The sequence below is a fragment of the Anarrhichthys ocellatus genome, unplaced genomic scaffold (assembly GCF_004355925.1).
Source record: "Anarrhichthys ocellatus isolate YVR2014 unplaced genomic scaffold, GSC_Weel_1.0 scaffold4, whole genome shotgun sequence".
In the NCBI taxonomy this organism is placed as follows: Eukaryota; Metazoa; Chordata; class Actinopteri; order Perciformes; family Anarhichadidae; genus Anarrhichthys; species Anarrhichthys ocellatus.
In genome coordinates, this window is record NW_022280034.1 from 10,124,356 (window position 1) to 10,143,028 (window position 18,673).

At 44.1% G+C, this 18,673-nt stretch overlaps 1 protein-coding gene across 3 annotated transcripts in view; it reads left to right on the forward strand.

The window, feature by feature from the left end:
• ankfn1b (ankyrin repeat and fibronectin type III domain containing 1b) overlaps positions 1–18,673 on the forward strand; it is a 115,684-nt gene that overhangs the window by 60,515 nt on the left and 36,496 nt on the right. For 2 of the 3 annotated variants that reach the window (XM_031843820.1, XM_031843819.1), the window contains one exon: positions 8,586–8,626. In XM_031843820.1, coding sequence (XP_031699680.1) covers positions 8,586–8,626 — 41 coding nt within the window. Of the gene's footprint in view, positions 1–5,010; positions 5,078–8,585; positions 8,627–18,673 lie in introns of those variants that run through there. The other variant, XM_031843821.1, reaches the window with a different exon arrangement.

An 18,673-nucleotide genomic window follows, 5' to 3' on the forward strand; every position in this document is an offset into this window, starting at 1 on the left:
ACACACACACACACACACACACAGAACCACCACCAACATCAACACCCACAGGCTCAGGCTATGGTGACATCATGGCTTGGATGACAGCACGTCTTCCAGCCCCATTAGTCTGATTGTAGGTGGCTCCGCCGCAGTGATTTATGGGTAAATATCCATAGTCTCTCTCTGCTGTGTTGATTTATAAGCCATGTTTTGGTCCCTTTGGTCCCCCGACCACAAGACTTGGGAGGGGGAATCCTGTACAAATAATGGCATTGTAAAACTGGAGACAGTGAGACAGGGAGAGAAGACCCGCCCTGTCACTCTCTCATCATCCAGCGCTGTTGACATGTTTTGATTGGTCAGTGAACACGCACGCGTGATGCCAGCTGAAACTTTGTCTTTCGGTCACCTTGTAGTTTTCACCTGCTCACCTGTAAATGCGTACGTGCCGAGCTATCTGTCTCCTTAGCCTCCCAGTCTTTCTGTTCATTTGTTTCCTTCTTGTCATGTATCTGTTTGTCAGCTCTTCTTTTGTCATCTGTTTTCCTTCCCTCTTGTTGCTTTGCCTCAGAAGTTTTTAAGAGCCCTGTTAATTCTGTCTATACCGCCACAATGGAAAATGGATTAGCACGAGGGAAAAAAGGCGCACTGTTCACATCCTACAATATGGTACCTCCACATCGTTCTAGATTTAAGGAGCGTATTGCTGTGTGTATTCTGTAAAAAATGAACTAGATCTTCATGAAATCTTTGTGTAAACCTAGAACCTCCTTGTGATGATTTGTGCAAAGCTTTTGCCCAACACTTACCATATTTTTCTAAATCTTTCTCAACTTTTAGAATAACAAAGAGTCGGGGTATAATTACACCAAGAACCACTGTACATAATTTCAATTTATTTGGCTTCCTTTTACCATCTTTCCCTTCATTCTCTCAGTTTTGTTCTCCATTTCTTTCTATTAAAGTGTTTCCTTTGCTTTACATCTCTCCTTCTCTTTCACCTTCTCACCCTTCCTTCTCCCTCTGCCAACCCAGATGCGTAGGAGGCCCCCAGTTGACTGCTTGGAGCTGTTGTTTGTAATTGGGTTGTGCTTTGTCACCGCAGCATGCAGAAAGTTGCCCTCAGTCCAAACAAATCTGGCAATCGATTCAGCAGTGAAAAGTCACTGAGCTCGTTGATTCGACAACTAGCAATAAGGACAGCAGATGGCTGTGTGTGTCATAGAACTCACAGTTTCGGCAAATTTACTGGCCGGTTGTTGCTCGTTGGTCACAGTGGCGGACGGGTTGTACCTCAAGGCTGCTGTAATGTTTTGTCTAAGTGGCTCTGTGAAACATGCTACATTATATTACATTACAGTCATTTAGCAGACGCTTTTATCCAAAGCGACTTACAATTCAGAGTCTATCACATTTCTACACCGTAGCCACAACTACGGGAGCAATTTTGGGGGTTAAGTGTCTCGCTCAAGGACACATCGACATGCGACTAGCAGAGCCGGAGCCGGGGATTGAACCGCCGACCCTCTGATTGAAAGACGGCCCTGCTATCTGCTAGCCACTTAGCCACAGTCGCCCCATCGCTAAGAGCTACATCTGTGCATTTATACTTGGAGACAGATTTGCATTTTATTGCTTTGCTCCTCCTTCAACAGCAATATGTATTCATCGAGCAAGAAGATGGAACATTTTTCTATTCACCTTCGTCACTCACAGTTCAAATCTAACAGCAGTTTTTTTAGATTATATATATATATATACAGTATATATAATGTGTGTATATATATATATAATGTATATATATATTATACATTATACATATACATGTATTATACATATATTATAGGTTGCACAGATTGTAACCTGAAGCCAGCTGTCACAATCTCCTCCCAGAAGCCTGGATAGGAAGGATACACGGAAAGGCCACCCGGAACCCATTGAGAGCCCATCAAGGATATTGCTCAACGTGTGTGCGCATTTATGAGAATGGGTGCTGGTTTTGTTTATGTGTGTGTGTGTGTGTGTGTGTGTGTGTGTGTGTGCATTTGGATGTATTGGGATGTGCGTAATTGTGTGCGAGTTATAATTAGAAAAGCTTCTCCTGACTGACAGGTGCTGGGACAACCTGCTGCGGCCCCTCACTGTTGCATGCTGGGTGCCAGCATCGCCTCTAGTCTCAGCTGGATAAATTGACAGGTGGATTTTATTGTTTGTGCAAAGCAAGGGTGGATGGAGGCATGGATGGACACAAGAAGGAATTGGGGGGCGGGGTAAAAAAAGAAAAGTATGACAGTATTTCCTGTGTATCCTTTCAGAGCAATGCCGACATGTTTGACATTTCCACCGGCTATGAGTAATGTTTCCTATACCGCTCTGTGCTCAGACGGCACAGCACTCGCTCACCGGACAATGAGGTGGCAGAGATTTGTGTGTGCCCACAGCCAGGCACCGAAAACACGCAGTGAGTCATAAGACGCCATGACAACACACGTACATGCACATATACGTATACCCACAGAGACTCAACCGCAGCAGTTACCCACAGTCACACTAAAGGTCGCCAGACACGAAGCACACTGTAGATTCCGTGACTAAATTGATTTATATTGACGTCCAACTGAGCTAACGTCTGAGCGGGTGGGCCATTTCTGTAAGAGGACGCATGATGTGCTTACTGGTCAGCTCCAATCATCCTCTTTTAACTTCCTCAGTTGTGCAAAAAGGTTTTTAAGCTTGCTTGAAATAGATTTTGCTTTTGTCAAAAAGGAGTTGAAATGCTAAATCGGTTATGGAAACGCCTTTGCCGAATAAATTCTGACGTAGCAAACATCTAACTCACATGTTGGATCAGCTGTTTCGGCTGGCTTCTTCTTCCTCACGCGCAAATGCTTCCCGTCTTCCGTGTGCATGCAGCCATAACTGGCCACCGAAAATGATTATCCAGATGGCTGCAGCAGAATGCAAGATTAGGCGTGGACAACACGGAGCTACTCACTCACTCATGGACGCACACATGAGAGCACATGGCCTGATTCTCCTGGCGGAGATAGCTAGCTGACATGTGAGAACAATTCAAACATGCCCAATTGAGACAAATTCCAGAAGACCTCTCTCTATTTATTTCATCGCATGTTCATTCACATGTGTTATTAGAGCCGGGCATAGCCTAGAACGCCAACTTCTGAGGAAGCTACGCTGTAGCTGTCCAGCCAAGTTTATTCACCACAAACCAGTTGATAGAAACACGGCAAATCACATTTCTTTTTCGCGACATTTCAAAAGTTTGCTTAAAAGTCACTTAAAATTTGAATGAAAACACGGCTATTGTTAGGGTTAGGGTTATAATGTAATACACCCAGATAAATAAGATACACATTAACACAAACAGGAATAAAGAAAAGTCGCTACGCTGTAATCATATTTCGTGTTTCCGTGTGCTGTAATAAAACAGACCAGAATGAGACTTTTTTTTGGGGGGCACAAAATCCATTGAGCATATGTGTGCTTATTAACTGTAGTACCACAGGTCACCATGTAAGTCTCTCTTCCGGTTTGAATAACTTTGAATATATATTACTTAATTAAAAGGAAATGACTCACACACACAGCTGATGCCATTTACGCGTCACAGCGCCTTATCAGAGTCGCATGCTCACCTCTTATGTGAATATTGTCTCAAGAATATCACCAGTCAATAGGTCCCATGTGAGTCACTCACCGCATGTTCACAGAATGGTGATCGGGACTAACTGGCTCTCTACTCTGATGCAGAAATCTACCCATGCTGCACTGCATTATGTTTCTATCTAATATGAATATGTCTGATCATTGGCATGTTGAAGTGACTGAACTCTCACACTCTCGCAGTTCCACTTTGGTAAGTTGGACGGGTGTAGTATAAATCACTCTATATTTAAACTGTGACATATTGGTATCTTGCTCTAAAATCTATTTTTATACTCAACCACTGTATGTTGATGACTAGCTGCTGTTCTTGGCTAATCAAAGATATCGCTCACCGTACCAGATTGTGTTCTTGCTCACTTTATATAAACGCCATATGAGGCTTTCATCAATCTGACAAATGCAACAGTGGCGTGGAATGCCATTAGTAAGTATTTTTATACACACACAAAGGCTAGTTTGAGCTTTAGACATCTAGATAAAAGACAACAATTAGCAGTAAGGAGTTGTGGGCTCAAACTGTTAATTAGCTAATTGTTTATTTACTGCTGACTCTAACAACTCTTAACAATAGTAGACAACAAGGCCGTAGCCTCAAGTTCCCTGTTTTAATGAGCGCAAAGCTAATACCAACCCAACCATTTTTATTTTTTTTTAAAGGCAGAGAAGTAACAGGGTTTCAATGAATGTGTGTTCAGCAATTCTTTAAATGCTTGTACATTTTACGTATTATAACAAATCCTCTGAGTGTGCTGTTGCTCCGGGCTTAAGCGCTCCAGGCTGCACGAGGTCCCACAGTGAAATCAAGGAGGTGCACCTGCTCTGTGAGGTCCCCTCTTCTCCATCCAGCCATGTGTCTCGTCTTCTTCACCTCCTGTAAACCTTTCCCGCTCCTCCCTGCCGATTATTCTCTTCAGGCTACTGTGTCTATAATGAGCCTTTCCTCCTACCCCCCCCCCCCCCTCCCCCCCTCCCCCCCCACCCCCCCCCCCCCTCCCCCCCCCCCCCCTCCCCTCCCCTCCCCTCCCCTCCTCTCCTCTCCTCTCCTTCCCTCCTCACACTGTGTGCAGAATTGGAGAAGCTTATCGCCTAGCAACCACAATTAAAGTACAACAAGTCAGTGGCGGTAGCAGCAGCCGCCGTCGGAGTAAGCTTCACAAACCTTCGTGTGACCAACGGCTTTTGACAGAAAAAAGAAAACGGAAAATAGAGAGAGTTCGACGGGGAGGGGAGGGGGGGGGGGGGGACGGCGCTGCAGAGTTGAAGTTGGACAGGTGGACGGCAATTAGAGCCTCCACTGGAACACCGCAGTGAGGACTTTGGGTTTCTTTAAAAACAAAGAGAGGAAAAAGAAATCAAGGGAGAGTGGAGTGTCGTTCTCCGACTGGGTTCACCGGGTTGGACTCGACAGGTATGTGTGTGAGTGCTGGAATGAATGGACACCAAGTGAAGGTATTCTGCAGTTTTGATGGTGTTTTTATGTGTGTATGACCGCTTGTGTTTTGTTGTTTGCTCGTTAGTCAGTATCTGAAGAGACATTATGTTGAGAAGATTTAGCATTTGAGGCTTTTGGCACGATTAGAGCATAATATTTATGACACAGCGCTGAGGGAATGCAAAGTTTGTACCTGCTGTAAAGGTATTCATTCACACACCTGATCCATACACACACTAAGAAAGATGTACACTTGAGCCTGCGTGTTAAAACTGTAATCTGATGAATCATTTTAGAACTAATTGATTCTTATGTATTTATTATTATTAGAGCCATATATTCCCTTCCATATTTTTTCATGAATTTTTATTTTTATTTGTTTGAACATAATTTACAAATATGTACTACACCTGATGTGTAAAGTCAGGTAATTGTCTCCTATAGGTTCCTCACTATCATTAGGATAATTGACTGAGTCGCTGTAATAGTTGTCAGGTGTGATGTCTCCTGCCACCATTGGCATGGAAACGTGGGTTTTCTTTGGCTCAGGGGGATTTAAGGACTGAGTATCGACTCATAAATGAGAAGGAAAGGTGTTGTTTGAGCTGAGATTGAGCATGAGCTGTTAGATCTGATTTGAAATTTTGCTCTCATTTCCGTGTGATTGTCAGCGAGGCTTTCTGTGCACACGTGGACAGAGATGTGAGGGGATGCAGGTGGCGAGTTGCAGGAATACCGTGAAGCAAGTTTGTGAGAGGCAAAATGTCTCTGATGGTATTCACAGCATTTTGATTGAAGCTTGATTCCATAACCGTTACATAAAGTATATTTCTGTTTTGACATGAGGATATTGCGCATGACACACTGTCACATGGAGAATGCTTTTTTATATTTGTTGGTTCAGTCATAAGTGTTCATACTGGTCATAGATTTGAGGTTCTTCATATTAAATCCTAATCATCCCCCAGGATGTAGTCATGCTGTGAGACATTGATACAGCACGATTCCAAATATGGAGGTGGGCATTTAAAATGACAAGAGCATCAGAGTAAATGCTTGAAAATGAGTTATCAAATAATCAACTACAATAGCATTGGTATTCTTGTGAAGTGGACAATTTTGACAAAATTTCTGCCGAAAGAAATTGAGTCACAGCCGGCTTATTCATGTCCATTACCTCAGCATGAAAGGTGGCCCCACACAGGCCTGTATTTCAAATGACGGACACCTGCCTGCCCTCATCCCCATGGCAGAGTGGCTCTGCCTGAGGGCACTGTGGGGGAGCGGGGAGGTGAAAGGTCAGCCACTCTGTATGGCCTATCCTGTCCCCACCAGGAGGATGAGACTCGTATGCAGACTTAAACGCACAGAGATGTCAATCACTGGTCAAAATGTCACTGCGCTGCACACATAAAAGCACACGCGCGCACACACACACACACACACACACACACACACACACACACACACACACACAAAACGCCAGAGAAGAGTCACTTGCTGGTCAAAATGTCACTGCACTGCTCGCATAAAAGTGCGCACACACACACTCAAAACATCCGTTTTCTCTGATGTTCAGTTTTAGATTCAAAGGGAGGGCATGCAGGATACACTCACTGTACTGTACCACTGAGAGTCATAGAAAAGGAGCTCGCACCAAAGTCACTAGTAGATGTCCATTACTGATAGAATTGGGCCCTATTTTCATGGTGGCGCAACAAGCAGCACTCCGAACACCTTGACACATAGAGTGGTCGGTTGTAAATCTGTATTCTGCTGATTGTAGCAGGTGTGCTCGGAGACACCCACACAGTTGGTGCGACCAAGACCTGCCGCTTTTCCCTTGTGATATGACATGAGATATGGGTAGAACATGCTGCCTGCACCCAAGCCTCCCAGTAACAGTGCTTGGCTAACAGGCAACCTTGGCCACAGTTGAGAATTACAGGTTATGTGATGCAATGTGGCCTGTTTTCCATACACAATCATTACAAAAGGGTGTAAAAGTATAAATGGGGGCGCCACCTTAAAACATGGTATTCTCTGACTACATCCATGCCTTTACCACCATCTCGCTAAGGGCTTTGGTGTCAAACTTGACCGAAGTTGGTTCTTCTACGTAGGATTGGCAACCCCAATGCATGCTGGGACCATCTTCATTTGGCAAATTAGGGGTTTTGGAGTCAGTGAACATTTTCATATCAGAATACTTTGTATTGTATTGTATTTTGGGTCATATCAGGAGCATGAATTAGCCTCCTTGCCAAAGAAGAAAATGCAAAACAGCAACAGAATTTCACTCCAAAAACGTCTCCAGCCCGAGGCCAGCGATGTGTGCGTGTATGCGCTGAGTGTCTCATGTGTGCGCTGCTGTCTGTCTCACCAAGTGTCACCGCTGAGGGCTATACACCTCCTGAAGAGGCGGACAGCAGGGGGATACTGTGTGTGTGTGTCTGCACTGTGTATAGGTGTGTGTGTTTCTGTGTCAGTGGGTGTTCTGTGCACGTGTGCCTAATAAGTTGGCTCTGCTGGAGGGATGTATTCAAACGGCCCCTGTTGAGCAGAGTTGGCGGGAAGTATTATTTCCGCATCTGGAGTTTGTGAGCTCGGTTGTCTTCATCCTCTGGGAGATGGCTTTTTTTAAACTTTCTGAACTCTCAGTCGCTGCTCTTGCCTCGTCTCACATTCACATCTTGCTTCCTAAGCATACCTGCACATGCGCTTGCACACCACATTTTGGTAAATGCATGTGAATGAAATAGATCCACTGGATATACGTGTTTGTAATTGTACTCAGGGAGCTAATTATTTTCCACCGGCGATGAGGTCATTACCCATGTAATTGGCTCTCGCGGGGCTGCATTGATCACTCGATTGGCGTTGCCAGATTGGTGGGAGGGCTGAGAGGTGGATTACTGTTGGTCACCTCGACTGTAATAAACCAAACTCAATTAAGGGGGGGAAACTGATATCTCCGTCTTCGTGTTTGTGTAATTGGATTGTCTTTTTAGGTTAATTCACTTGCTGATTCTTTGATTAAGGGCAGCACATTTTAACTAAATGTTTTTTGTTACAAGCTATTTTCAGGACAGCCAAGCCCACGTGAATATAACAAAATCGAAGGGGAGTTGCCTACCCGTGGTTTTGCAGCATGCTCTCTATAAGATAGCATTTAAAGGGAAACTTAGACGATTTTCAACAGGCTTTGTGTCGCTGCATTGGGAGCAAATGAGCAAGTTCGACTTCCCTTCGTGTTGCTTGTTTGCGAGTGTCCGCTGGATGACCCAAAACAGATGAGCAGGGAGCTCTGGCCATGGGTTAACATGAAGGAAAGCCGAACATCGCTCATTCGCGCAAACCAGCCAAATTGTAACGATACAAAGCCCGTTGAAAACCAGCAAAGTTCCCCCTTCAGGATGCAGCACCACAATAGATTTGTCTTAGGTGGTGATTGTAATGTCTGCTTCTCTTCTCTTATTTCCAGAGTCTGGGCTCCGCTGACCGAAAGGAGAATCAGCGCAAAAAGTAAGTCCCATCCGTTCACCTGCCTGTGCATCCCTCCATCCATCCTTGCCTTCCTCTCTGGAAAACAGAAAAAGAGACCAAAGACTCGGAGATGGTTGAACATCACAGACTTTATGTAATCCCAACAGTGGTTGTTGCCACCATCGTCTCGTGCTACGGTGACAGCAACAACTACATGTAACATTAACAGTTCATATTGAAGGTCATGATGATGATTCAAAAAGTCAAATCAGGTCCATTTTATTTATATAGCCCAATATTACAGTAAGTACAGCATACGACACCCTTTGTACTTTCTGACACACGCTCTGTTTCAGAAAAAGCTTGACCTTTATGTCCCCAGTTTTATATTTTATTATAGTTCAGTGAGAAGCCACCGTGTTTCTAATCTGCTACTGTTAAATTTGCCCATTACTACTATGCTGTTAATGCATACTCAACACAGACTGTATGAACAGCTGAACCACTGCTGGGATTATGTACTCTCAATCACTTACTAACTATTGGCTTTGATATTTTTCCTTGGGTGCAGGTGTTTTCTTGAGTAAGATATTGCTTTTAGCTTCCTACTTCAACTGTCAATGCGTGCGTTTCATAGCAACTGGCCTTTTCCATCTAAACATGGAGCTTTGTAAGAGTATGGATACTGTGTGATGTCCAAAAAATACCCCCTTTTGCTTAGATCTTTAACAAAAAATAGAGAAAACGTAATCAGGAGAGTTCACTCGACTTGTTTCCCAATGGTTGGCCTTTGTCTGTCTTCCTGTGTCTAAGTGTATGCTGTGTTTGAAGCTGAACTCCTAGTTGTCCATACATAAGTCAATGACAGTGGGACATGTGCTGCATCATATACTTTAGTGTTTTTTGGTCATATACGATGTCAGGTGTACTGTCACAGTGAGCTCTCAGTGTGCCAGAAAGGGAGACATCTGTTGCCAGGAGACAAGACTAGTATAGCTAGTGCGGGATGTCACGTAACAGAAGTCTTCCCCAGAAATAAGGGAGGGAGGGAAAGAGAGGAGTGTTCAGTGTAGCCCGACACACAACATTTATTTATGCCCGTAGAAATAGGTGAATAAGCATAACTGCACAGATGCAGAGGGGTAAATGAAAATAAAGTATGCACTTAGAACATAGATTTTCATGTTTTTCATCTCAAAAGGATCGTTAACCCTGAGGAGTAAGTCACATGTGTACGTGTGTGTGTGTGTGTGCGTTGGTTTGCTTCCTAACTGCCTTCGGCTCAGCTTTCCAATTGGAAGATGATTGCTGAAGGCTATACCTATACCTATACTAATAATATATGTCAATAACATTTGGTCTCAAAATGTCAACAAAATGATTGCATATAATCAGTAATTTCGTACAACTCTGTGCAGATAAATAGTTGCTTATTTCTGTCCCACAAACTGAAGGAATGTATCGGCCATCTTTCTTTCATTCATTCTCTTAGTCTGGACTTTGAGCCGTTCCTCTTCTTACCTATGGATGGAATATTTGAACTCATTTTTCCTCCAGATGGAGATGATTATTCTAGCCTCTTTTCTTTGTCCCACTGCAGCTCTCTTTTTACGTGCAGCTAATCACTGGATCATTTACAAGTGGTTCAGACTCCCTCTGTCAGGCTTGATACCAAGTGTACTTAAAGGTCTCACATTACACCTATTTTGATATCTTCATGCACACCGAACTCAGAGGCAAAGGTGTTTCCTACACAAAGCAACCAGAGAAGAACTCCATAACTCAAGAATTCAGAAGCTAATTGTGACAATTTCACATAAATGTCTCGTGATGACGTTTTGGACAGACATGGATGGAAACTACAACATGACTCGTTGACTTTACCTTTTCAAATTGGGAAGTGCTGACTGCTCATGAAAGCCTGTGCGCTATAAGTAAAACCTAGCTGTCTTTCCCACTTATGCTGGGTGCACCCTGTACAGGAGAGAAGGAATAATGGACGGATGGGGGCGTGGTTTGCACTTTTCATGGAGCAAGGGATTTAGGCACGGATGTCAGGGAATAGAAAACTTGATTAGACTAATTTATTCACAGGAGCAGGCCACGTAATTGTTCTCATATGGGAGTGACGTACCGTAGGTGTGTGTGTGTGTGTGTAAGAGGGAGATTTGTTCTCCAGCAATGTGCTTGACTTATTGTTTGGATAAAGCACATGTAAAAAAACATGTATACCTCTTGCAAAGAGGTATACATGTTTATAAGATGACATAACCGTCAGGCAAAATACATTCCTCTCCCTCTTTCCACTGCGTCTCAGCCCCAGCTGATGTTTCACCACCACGTTCCTCCACAGCTGAAGGACTTTCCTCCCAGCGGTAGCTGGTTGTTGCCGTGGTTACAGGTGACACAGGAGCCAAAAGCCCAGCGGCATTTAATTAATGGCTACATCAGGCATTTCATTCAGCGTACAGTACACGAAGTCCTGAATGGGGGTGCGAACAAACGCAGCGTCTCATGTCTCCGATGAGAGGACCTGAGATGAGAGAGGAAGCCGACCAATGGGCTTCACCTTATCTACCAGCCACAAGCAAAGATGCTCACATGCAAAAGAGCATTTACGAGAAAACAAGTTGTATTTGCATCGTATTGAAATAAGCAGAGAGGAGAACAGAGAGAGAAGAGAGCGCTGCAGAGACAGTTTCATTGTTCATCAATCAAGTGTACTCACTACATACATAGTGGTCTATATATTGAGTTTGCGGTTCTGTAGTGCTGTTGTGAGAATTATTATTCCCTTTATAGTGGACTTAAAGTATCCCACAATGCATCGTGAAGTGTAGTGTAAAACCAGTGGTCGCTAATGCTCAGCATTACATACCATCAGGCATTGCGCTGACGGCGAAATGCCACTCGGACAAGAGGAGAGAGAACAGCATGACCGAGACAAATCCAAGAGTTGTGGCGCCGAAAATAATATTTTTAATGTGAACAGAACATCACACCACAAACCGGCACAAAGTACTTTGTATTTATTAATTTGGAAAAAATAAGCTTACTTAAGAAACAGCTTCAAAGCAGAGCAAGTAATTCATTCAGGGGGAGGATTTACGCAGATTCGGATGACGTCAGACTCACATCACTATTGCATGCTCACGCTTGTTGGCGAACAACTACACAATTGATTCAGAGTTTTATCTGTAAGTACCCTGATGAGAAGAGAGAATGCATTTCTTACTATAGTTCAAAAACGATAGGCTCGGCAGAGACTGGTGATCGTTTTTGTGCAATAAATTCACGGCGATGACTTGGAACAAAACATTTTTATGTCTACCAATCTATCCTCAACAACAACAGACAACAAGAAATATTTATGGCCGTGGACTCTTATTTCTCATCCAATAATCTGTCGTACAATCATCTTGTTGCTCGCTGCACTGACGGGGCTGCAGCAACGATGGGCAAAAACAAAGGAACGTAAGAGCCGATTGAAGGAAAAAGCCCCTTCAGGCTACATCACCAAGCATCGGCCAGTGAAACACTTTGGAAAGGCTCATCCTACTAACAGGAGACTGTTTGACCGGCTGTGTCAGGACGAAACGCATCAAACTTTGCTGTTACACACAGACGCTTATGGGTTTTGTGGAACTGCAGGAAACAAATAAAGGAATTCTTACGAGATCACTATCGACCACTGTGAGGAAATCAAGTCCCATTTTCCTGATGCTTATAAAATGATTCTTGGTTGATGCACTTTTCCAGCCTTGAGGACGTGGAAATACCTCGCCTGTGGAGAGGAGATTGCTGACCTTCAAGCCGATTCGGAGTTGAAGAAATATTTCCAGGAAAACAGATGCAAGACGTTTTGTGAAGTCAAAGGACATGCTGTGAGCCGACAGTTTAAGGGTCAATCTCCCATTCAGCACTACGTACCTGTCTGAGACAGCCTTTTTGGTAATTTGAATGGATTCAAGAAGGGGGGGGGGGGGGGGCTGGATGGGCTCCAAGGAGAAAGGATAGGAACCACTGCCCTATCTCATCCACCAGAGGGACAATCCAAGGCACATTCTGGCAGAAGGATAATAAGGATTGAGGGTTCCCGCTGTCTGACCAACGTTGAAACACATTCCTTCCTTTTTTTCCAGCCTTTTTTCTTTTCACCTCACTTTTTTCACAGGGTTTTGAAATCCCAGTGTAAATACATATTGAGGAGTATTTACAATAGTGGTATTGGTGGTAGGAGAGGGAGCTAACTCAGCGGGCCATAGGAGACTGCCGCTGGCTGAGTGTGTGACTATTTGTCACACACAGTTCATCTAGTGTGTGTCTGAGCACACATGCTCTCAGCAGCAAAGTGTGTTTGTACCCGTTCTCTTGATCCAGTGTGCATTTCACAAATATGAAGAGTGTATAATTGTGTGAATATTAGTAGCATTTAGTCCTCCTTCTGTGTGTGTGTGTGTGTGTGGTTTTGTGCGTGTGCTTTTTGATGTGGCTTGGCTGCAGCAATGTTGGGTTGTTTGAGAACTCCCCAAGAGCAGGCTGCCAGGCCAAAGAACTGAGCGGGCAGAGACAGCCATTGTTTTGGTAAGGCATCTTGGCCATGATTGTGTGTGTGTGTGTGTGTGTGTGTGTGTGTGTGTGTGTGTGTGTGTGTGTGAGAGAGAGAGATAGAAATGCAAAGGGAGAAAGGGAGCTTAATTTGGACTACTTGCTATGCTCACTGCTCTTCTAGCAGTGTATAGCCTTTTCCATTCTGGCTTTAGATGCAAAAACACGCACACACACACACTCCCTCACACACACACACACACTTAACAACGCAACATACAAACACTTTATCCTCACAACCGCATTACCTGAGGGAGTTCTGAGGGAAAAGTTTGTTATATTATGTTGCTCAACAAGTTGGATCCTTTACCAAACATCTCCCTCCACATTTGAAACCACACATCAAAATTCGATCAGCTTTCCCAAAAAAAACGCTCAACACTTTGGAAGCTCATAGTTCGCTGGCTCACGGCTGTACAAATATGATTTGAGGATTAAACTGCTTTTGGTACAAACAAGCCAACTCAGCATTTCAACCGCAAGCACCATTTTATGGTCACTCGTGGACATTTTGAATCCAACTTTGCTGGTTTTTCTTCTCACCAGGCGGCCCCCACAGAATTGTCCTTCACTTAACCTCACAACAAAATGTTACTGGCACTGCTGCTCAGTAGGAACCACAATGGTGGCCAGCTCAAGGGTTCTGCACTCCCTGTGTTTCTGTAATTCCCATTACAGGAGCCCAGAGGCGAGTGGGATGGATGTGCTAAATCTCCCACGCCGATAACACGAAAAAACATTTTTAGTTCGGTACTCTCTTAAATGTTTGAACCACAATAACTAAACTTTCGACTCTCATCCTCAATACAAACGCCTGTTCACCAAAGCCGAGCAGTGTCCAAACACTCCCGGTCAGGAGCGCGGGTCGTGGAGCCAGGCTGGATGATGCACATTGACTCATTGAGATCGATCGCCAACGCCGGGTCGACCCACGTCACGTCGTCTGTCTCAAAGGGGGATTTGTTTGTATGGATGTGAATGTGTTTCCCTCGATGCCCAACATGAACCTTCTCTTCTCCTCAACCTTATCCTAGTAACTTAAACCATAACCCTAAACTCCAACTGTAAAATTAGCTAGGACAAATGTTTACTTTCGAGGATTTTGCTATCCTTAAGATAGACCTTTTGGTTCTCACAAATGTAGAAATGCAAGGAACCCAGCACACGTGTCTCTCCCTCCTCGAGGTTCCCTTCTCCTTTCCAGCATAAATAATCCCCTCAGTCTGCTGGCACGACCCTGATTGGAATCTCGACGCCGTGCTCAATTGTGGGTTGATGGGGGGGGGGGGGGGGGAGTGGGTTGCCCTTTTTTTGTGTGTGTATGTTTAAAGCTGTTTCAAGACCGTAAACATAACGCCAGAGTGATGTCCACCTCCATCAGCCCGGGACTCTAAAAACCATGTGTAGAACTCAGGCTGGCACACACAGATCCACAACCACGGACTCACATCGGCTCTTCAGACTCACACTCTGCAATACAGTGCCGATACAGGGGGGGTTAAGATCCAGGCTCCATGGGGTTTTATCAGCTTTTCTGTGTCCGAGAGGAGACCAGCTGGAGACTTATGTGGAGTTTTATGAGGAGATTGTTTGGAGAGTTATGAGATTCTGTGCAGCATTATTAATGGGTTACAATGTCATGGGATGCTACGCGACTGTTGTCAGGTTCCCGTTGATTTCCGACAGCAGCGATGAGGCTTTCAGGTCCCATCAGATAAGTCCAGCTCCCCAGACACTTGAACTGTATTATGTTACTCTATGTCTTTCCTGGATTGTGGCCCACTAATAAATCAGTTTTAATGCTTCTGCTCACCTTGGATTTGGGATGTAACTGATGAGTGCCTTAGTAGGTGTGTATGTGCTCATACATGTCTGTTGGCACTGTGTTGTACACACTGGTCCATGTTCAATTGGGAGTTACCACATCTATCTAGCTATTAAATTACCCCAGATTAGGTTCCTCCGAATCACCTTATTATCTCATCCCACCAAACTGAAAGCGAGTGGAAAGAGAAAACTATCTGTGGCACCACTTGCTTTGCTCCTCCCCGCCATGGTACTCCAGCAACATGCCTCTAAGAGTTTGCTGGCCTCCATGCCACTGTCAGCTCAATTCAAGATTAATTTGACTGCGGATCCATCATCTGTATGTCTCACTGTGTTGAGTCAGCCTTGTGGCACACATCAAACGCAGATTGGGACACGTAGGGATTGGTATCAAGCCCAACACCACAGGGAGCCGACCCGAGAGTGAGAAAAAAAAGGGCATTGAATTCCTCCCTCATTTTTGTCTCCCTGACAAATTCTGTATGTGCCGATTCCGTGGAAAACGGGAGTGAGCGAGAGCGTCGCAATGAAAGGGAGAAAAAAAAAAAGATGACAGTGTGAGTGTGACTCAGAGACGTGCAAATGAGGGGATGGAGGGAAAGGAGCCGAGATGGAAATATCTCTGTTTACCGTAGTGGGTGGATGGGCAGCATATGAGAATATGTGCATAGGGTGATAACAGAGTCCCCTCCTTTGGCATGACGCTTTAAGATTAGATCATTAGCACTCGAAGTTCTGGCAGCTATTGTTAAGATTCGTTTGTCAAAGCGGCTGTTAAACGCCTCCCCTCACTTTTTGGACCCATGTGGCTGGCAGGAGAATTATCCTTCTCATCAACGTATTTGCTCTGTGTCGCGCATTACATCATTTTGATGCATTATTTCAGGCAATCTTATTGTAATAAGAAGACTAATTCATTAGACCCCAGAGCGCGTCAGGTGTTATGCAACAGACTATGCTACGATATTGCCTCTCATTTATTGACCCCCGCTGCCACCAGCGATTACACATTACGCTTTGAGCGATTCAGATAATGTACTGCATTACTGCATATTGTTAGCTTAAAGAAATATCAGTATGTTTTATTGGTGAGGCCTCCGTCCAAGTGAAATAAAAGCAGCCTCCACCACACAGAGAGCCGTACACACAGACATGGGTTTGGATGGAGATGGTGAATGGAAAACAAGGCTTTCTTTGAGCAGATTTTAATTAGCAATGTTCATAGCTTGGCCGCATGCTTTTATGATTGGACCACTGAAAGCCTTTTTGTTTGCCTAATGAAACACATTGAGGGGTATGTTCCTGAATTAAACCGCGTCTGTGTATTTGTGCGCGCACGCGCCAGCAACCGTGTGTGCTTGCATCCATTTCATTTGCATGTATCTGTTATGTGGGCGGGTGCCCACATTCCTATTTTGGCGTATTAGACTTCCATTGGCACGCATAAGGAGCCATAGCAGGAGACGGAGATGAAAGCAATCCCAGCGCTTTGTTTTTCCTCATTTCCAAAATAGTTGTTTTAGGTCGGCAGCCATTGCCCATAATTGCTGAAACAGGGTCAGGTATTTGTCTGTCCTGCTTATGATTTACTATCCTGTCTGCGCGTTAGTAATCTGAACTAAGATCTGTGGTTAAGGGCAGCCCAGCCTCAGACAGACCACATAGATTGTGTAATGCATTGCATTCTGGGGTCCCTTTTATAAACACATCCAACACAAAACCCTGTCTGTGAAGCTTTGCTGAGCATGCTTCTCATGTTATTTCCCATTAATCAAATAGGTCAATTTATTGAATAGTATCATCCAGGAGGGCGGTAATGCAAAACCTAGTATTAAAGAATAATAGTATTCATTAGAAGACAATTTTTCTCAATAATTTATAATTCAAATTACGATCAAATAAAAAAAAATGTAATACTATAATAAGATTTAAAAAAAAATCAGTTGTAGGTACTTTACCACTACAATAAATTGAATTATGAACATGGAATGAGACTTGTTGATATCTAAACCTAGTTTATAAATATGTCTTATGTAGTAGTAACAGTGATATAAACGAGCCCTGTAGCTCTTAAACTTCTTTGTGGTGTTTGGTTTTTGCTAGAATTCCACGCAGTCTTAACTCTGCTCTCAAATAGCAGTGGGCTACTGAGGCTATATGAGCGGGGGTCAAATTGTACGGTGAGCATGAACAATGAGTTCTTTAGCAGAATTTGTTGTGCACATGAATACCTCTGAACAGTTAATTGCTGTCATGGCAACAGTACGGAGAGGGTAAGTGACATTAGGTGAGCTGTTTGCAAGAAAGCGATCCTTCGGAGTGACGGTGTGAAAGTGTGTGTAAGTAAGTGTGTGTGTGTGTGTGTGTGTGTGTGTGTGTGTGTAAGCGTAGGTCAACATTTTCTCCGTATCGCCACACAAGCCTTTCAGTGCTGACAAAAGCACTCTTGTGCTGCAGGATTGGGGAAAGTTACTAATGCTGGCGAGATCATAATCTAAGTCACACTGCAGTGAGGCAGCGGTGGGCTTTCACATTGGAGGGATATATTAGGAACAGTTATTGTATCTTGTAGTCACTGGGACTGTACAAGGGGGATTTTATGTTAAAAAAACTAAGTATAAAATACAGAAAAGGTGAAGATTTGACTTTTATTATTACTTGTAGAGCATATTTAAAGAGTAACAGTAGTGCTATGAGCTAAATGCTAATGGGAGCATGCTAATATGTTTACTATTATGAAGCTAACATACCGTGTAGGTTTAGTAAGTTATCGTGCTAACATTTTCTCGGCGCACCACGGATATCTGCACCAAGCTTCACGGCAATCCATCCAATAGTTGTCGAGACGTTTCACCTGGAAATGAAAATGTCAACCTCAACATACCACTATGCCACTGAAATGAATAATAAACATACGTTATTATGTAATTATCCGCTTCGTACATCAAGAGACAAATCGAAAAGCGATGGAAATGGAAAGCTCCATTGTGTGCACATCATGCTGTGGAGCGTCGCTGAGTGAGCCATTGCCATCCGTTCTGCATGTGGTGTGCATTGAGAGAAGGTCAAAGTGGCTGAAGGGTGAGATGGGAAGTGACAAGGAAGGTTGACACACACACACACACAGGTATGCCTTCATTGGCTTTGTAGGATTTTCCTTCTAAGAAGACAAGGCATTGTGGCAGGTGCCTAAGCACTGTCTGACTCTTGTATATATAGAAACACGTTGGTGCTCTAGGTTAAGAGCTTAAATGGTTGTGTGTGTGTTTAGGACGACATGGCTTCAAGGTGACATTAAAGCCTCAGTTCTATAAGGAAACGCAATCAATCACTGATTTTATAAACCGTAATCAACACCAGCAAAATGAAAGAGAAAACATAATTCTGATGAGAGGATAATCGACTGGGATATCCTGAGTGGGTCTCCAAGGGGATTGCATCATCACAGTGTGTCTGCTGTGATGATGTTATCGGGGACAGCTGCATGCGGCGGAGCCAGGGGTCGAGGCTGTCAGGGAGCCAAGAGGCAGCCGGTAGCCAGCAGATCCCCTCCACTGAGACCCACCTGCTTCACATGTCCATTTTCCCTCTAAACCCCTCAAAGGGATTCCCTGAGTCCTCTGCTGTGTCCACGGACCCCCCCCCCCCCCC